The 5353-nt window shown below is 32.7% G+C and overlaps 2 protein-coding genes across 2 annotated transcripts; both read left to right on the forward strand.

Moving 5' to 3' along the window:
* Positions 1–206: 206 nt before the first annotated feature.
* Positions 207–871, forward strand: LOC111390980 (premnaspirodiene oxygenase-like). The gene is made up of 2 exons (XM_023016110.1): positions 207–695; positions 794–871. The coding sequence occupies exons 1-2, from the start codon at positions 207–209 to the stop codon at positions 869–871; spliced, it is 567 nt and encodes a 188-aa protein (XP_022871878.1).
* Positions 872–874: 3 nt separating this feature from the next.
* LOC111390981 (premnaspirodiene oxygenase-like) lies at positions 875–1345 on the forward strand (the record flags this gene model as incomplete). The annotated part of the gene is made up of 1 exon (XM_023016112.1): positions 875–1345. A coding segment is annotated over exon 1 (471 nt), but the record flags the coding sequence as incomplete, so codon positions are not given.
* Positions 1346–5353: the final 4008 nt, after the last annotated feature.

The following is a 5353-nucleotide window of genomic DNA, read 5'->3' on the forward strand; positions in this document are numbered from 1 at the left end:
GACCGATCATACATTTGAAGCTCGGTGAAGTTTCCTCAATTGTCATATCGTCACGTGAAATAGCCAAAAAAGTACTCACGGTAAATGATCTTGCTATTGCAGACGGACGGGAAAGTATAGGGATGTAAACATTATGATATGACTATAAGGATCTTGCCTTTATTCCATATAATGAGCACTGGAAGCAAATACATAAAATATGCATTATGGAGATCTTGAGCAACAAAAAAGTTCGGTCATACGGTCATATAAGGCATGACGAGATCTCTAAGCTTATTAGATCTATTCGATCACATGGAGAACCATTCAACGTGACCAACATGTTATTATCATATACAAGTTCAGTCACAGCTAGAGCAGCTTTTGGTGGGATGTTGAAAGAGCAAGACACTTTGATAAGTTTCATGAAGATAGGAGTAGCCTTCGCAGGGGGATTTGAATTGGCCGATTTGTACCCATCATTAAAGTTCCTTCAAATTCTCAGTTGGAATAAACATCAACTGTTGAAGATGCGTCGTAAGCTCGACTCAATTCTTGATGTCATGCTCAATGAGCATAAACATAAGTTAGCTAGAGAGAAAAGAGACAATGGGGAGTTGGTTAGTGAAAACATAGTAGATGTTCCCCTCCAAAAGCAACAAAGTGAGGATCTTGATGTTCCAATAACCGATGATGACATCAAAGCAACAATCTTCGTAAGTCCTTCATCCATAAATTACATTGCGTACGTTTTCTTAACCATTATATTGTTGATTTTGTTTCAGCTTCAATAAGTATGTTGGTGTAATTGCAGGATATGTTTATGGCCGGAACTGAAACTTCATCCACAACATTCGATTGGGCGATGACAGAATTGATGAGAAATCCATGAGTGATGGCAAAGGCGCAAGCTGAAATAAGAGAAGCCTTTAAAAGAAAGAAGACAATCGAGGAAAGTGACATTCAAAACCTAAAATATCTGAAGTTGATAATCAAGGAAAACTTTAGGGTACATCCCGCTGTCACTTTACTCCCAAGAGCATGCAGGGAAGAATGTGAAGTCGATGGGTATACCATACCCTGCAAAGCAAAGGTTGCTGTGAACATCTGGGCTTTGGGAAGAGATCCAGAATATTGGGAAAAACCAGAAATCTTTAAACCCGAGAGATTCAAGAACAGTTCTGTTGATTTCATGGGAAATAACCTCGAATATATTCCATTTGGATCAGGAAGGAGGTTTTGTCCGGGCATGAACTTTGGAATTGCAAATATTGACGTGCATTTAGCTCAACTTCTTTATCACTTTGACTGGAAACTTCCTCATGTAATGAACCATGGTGATCTAGACATGAGTGAGATACCTGGAGTAAGTGTGCAGAGAAAAAATAACCTTTATTTGATTGCTACACCATACAACCCATCGATTGAAGGTTAATTTATCCAAGGTTAGAGGGCAGTTCTTATTGCCAAATAAGCTACACTGCCTCGATCATTTGCTGTTTTTAATATTTGTAATCTTTATATATATATAATCATCATCTTATCGATAAAAATTACCGTGCTTCAGAAGTACTATTTATATTGTGCCTTGCTGGATAAATTTCAGTTTGGGGTTTTGCTTGATGTATAGTAGGCTTCTTCACATGAGCCTACTAGAACACACACGGGGGGGGGGTGCGTGGGTTCCTTTCTGGCAATTTTTTTTCACGGTGGGCCTCATATCATGAGAGTATTTTGGCAATCTTTTGTGAAACTTTCTTCCGTACAAATGGATTAATCCTTTAATTTGAGACTTCCTCGGAAAAGATTAACCCAAAATCATACGTGCTACAGGAATTTCCAAACATGGATACAAAAGGCATTAACTAGTATGCAGTCCGAGACAATAATGCCCACGTCTTAAAAAAAGGGTAATTAGTACAAAACATCCTTACCTTTCAATGTTATTGTGCAAAACGTCCATACCTTTAATTTTGGATACTTTTACCCTTACCTTCACCTTTTATTGCGGAAAGCGTCATTTTAATCAAATTTTTCGTGTAAAATGACAAATATACCCCTATTTAAATAAAGTAATAAAAAAGAAAAGAAAACTTAAAGAATAAATTGCAATCATACTCCCAAACTTTTTAAAAAGTGCAAATGAATCCAAAGAAATTTTTAAAAGGGTAATTAGCACAAAATGTCCCTAACTTTTATTATTATTATGCAAAGCGTCCATACCTTTCATTTTTGACATTTTCACCCTTATTTTTATATGTCATTGTAAAAATCATTATTCTCACCCATTTTCTCAATTAAAAACTGTAAAATGACAAATATACACTCCTCTTTAAATAAACAAAAATAAAAATAAGAAAAATAAGAGCAAATTGCAACTATACTCGCAATTTTTTCAAAAAAATTACAAATTATTTATTTGAAATTTATTTGTACTTCTTTGAAAATTTTGAAAATGTAGTTGCAATTTTTTATTTATTTTTATTTTTGTTATTTAGAAAAGTGTATATTTGTTATTTTATAGCTTTTAATTTAGAAAATGGATGAAAATAACGATTTTCACAATGTAATATGAAATAAGGGTGAAAATGTCAAAAATGAAAGGTATGGACGTTTTGAATAATAATAATAATAAAAGTTAGGGATATTTTGTGCCAATTTCCCTTTTAATAATTTCTTTGGATTCATTTGCACTTTTTAAAAAGTTTGGGAGTATGATTGCAATTTATTCTTTAACTTTTCTTTTTTATTATTTTATTTAAATAGGGGTATATTTGTCATTTTACACGAAAAATTTGATGAAAATGATGATTTTTGCTATAAAAGGTGAAGGTAAGGGTGAAGTGCCAAAAAATGAAAGGTATGAACGTTTTGCACAATAACATTAAAAGATAAGGATGTTTTGTATTAATGACCCTAAAAAAAGCATCAACAAAATCCAAAAATACACCAATTAATGCTTATAAAAATGGAACAAGTATGAAAAAAATAATGTGTGTGATAATTATGCGTTTATAGATGTTTTGAACACATTTTTGTCTGATGTGGCGTACTAGTTAATGCGATCTATGCCGATATTAGAATTTAATGGTGACATGTAGGGCTTTAGATTAATGACTATAATCTAGTGACTAGAATGTAATCAATGTATAAAAATTATTTTAGTTTTGAAATCTTTAACAAACTTGATTGAAAGTTGCTGAAATGAACTTGATCTCCTTTAATCTTTACAATTACATTAAGTTCGAGTAAACCCCGTAAGCATACGGGATTATTGACAATTAATACGTGATGAGTTACGTGTATCATTCCACGAGAAATAAAATCTAGCTGTACTGTATTAGTTTCCTATCAAATTCGATGTAGTAACACAAAAGAGATATTGATCACTGTAATTGTCCCAAGTTGTGCTACAAAATATGTAAAATGCGGTGATTTTTATTAAATTATGGAATGAATGTAGTGGATTTCAGAATTCACCTATTGGCATTTATTTCCAAATCTCTACCTATGTAGTTTAGTTTCATTCAAGTGCTCGTGACAATCGATAATTCTATGTTGTTTGACTTTCTTTTCCAAGATAGATCAAACCTATTCTAAGAATGCCCCTATTCTGTCCCTAGTTCGAATTTATATGTAAAGATATGCATTCAATCACGCTACTATCTGATGAGATTGTATACGCTACAAATGTTATTCCAAAGACCTATGATCCACGTGTCAATTATGTAGTGTTCTAGACTTATAGTGTGTTTTTCAACACTATAGCAAGTAACAAATTACCTTTTGAAGGCCAATCAATCAAATAATGATAAAAGCCTGCATAATCTATCAAGAACACAAAAAATAACAAACCACTTGTCCATAAATTAGAAATAAACATCCAACGTTCTCATCATCATCCAATGCACTATGAAGTTTAGCCCAGCGTAATTAAATTTAAATTACACAATAAAAATTAAAAAGACATCACCCGAATCAAATAATAAGAGGATAAACATGAAACTTCAATCCTTGAAACTTGAATCCAAGCTTTGCAACTTCAATTCTTGTGTTAATTCGCTTCTTATCTCTTGCTAGACGTCTTCTATGAGATATAATGTTTAATTACTTGTTGTTGACAGCCTTGCTTAGGTTAAGAGGGTGCTGGGGAATCAGTCCATATGAGAGTCGAACAAAAAAAGGAATCTTGATTTTTCTTTCCGGTGGAAGCCATGCATACGCATGATTATATGCCATGCCCGTGCACTACACATGCTGCTAAGCCTCAGTTTTTGTAGAAGACCACCTTGTGCACGTGTGGTCTGTAGGCTCATGTCTGTTCATGGTGCAATGGTTGGGACCAAATGTGCAATTTGGTCTCCGAATTTTCCCACAAATTCATTTTGTTCCTCCTTGATTATTTTTCATTCCATTGTCTTCTACTCTCCTCCAATTGACTCTTAACATACTGGAATCTAAGTTATGAGTTCCGCCACAACTTTTTATTATTTACGCTTTAGTTCTTGAACTTTAAATTTCTTGCAATTTTGTCCTTCTTTTGTTCATTTTCTTCAATTCCATCGATCTTTACCTAACAAACATAGTCCATGTTTAGACTCAATTAAAAATAAATTTTTGGAGAACATGTATTTTGGAATAGTATTTTTTTGGAGAATGTGTGGTTAAAAAGTAAAAAAAATCTTTTTGATATACTTGTAATATTATTTTACAGGGAAATATGTGGTTAAAAATGAGTTTTAAAAAATATATTTTTTAAAGAATGGAGCTCAAACAATGGCACAATATACATAAAATTAAGTCATGATTCATTAAAACATCCAACAAATATCCTAATTTAAAGGAATAAATAATGTATAATATACACTTAAAAGAAATCTCCAAACTTCAATACTTGTTTGTCTTCAAACAAAATATAACCTTATTCAACAAAGATAGCTTCGAAATCACATAGATCCAACTCAAAACTTGATGTGTGTGTATGAAGATTCATGTAGAATATCATAAATTCATGCTTGGTTCAAATCCCAACCCTTAATTGTTACATGTCTCTTTCTCCACTCGTGAGATACACACCCTTAAACTTGTTTTTTTTACTCATTTTCTCAAGATGTGATCCTAGATTAAATTTTAGATGGTCCTCTAGTTTGGGTAGATTTTACAAGTAGCAAGTTAACACTTCAATAAATAAGGAATCTTCTATATTTTTTGCTGCTTTAACCCTTAAGACTTAACTAGGCTGATGATCTCTCATTAAACGTCTAATTCTTTTAAACAAGCGTCGAAGCTTGATCAAAGTATGTAGTGCCTATTCTGTTTCATGCGCTTACCTTTTTAATTATGATGTGCGTATTTTGTTTCATGCACTAACTTT

Source organism: Olea europaea, unplaced genomic scaffold, assembly GCF_002742605.1.
Source record: "Olea europaea var. sylvestris unplaced genomic scaffold, O_europaea_v1 scaffold7352, whole genome shotgun sequence".
NCBI lineage: Eukaryota > Viridiplantae > Streptophyta > Magnoliopsida > Lamiales > Oleaceae > Olea > Olea europaea.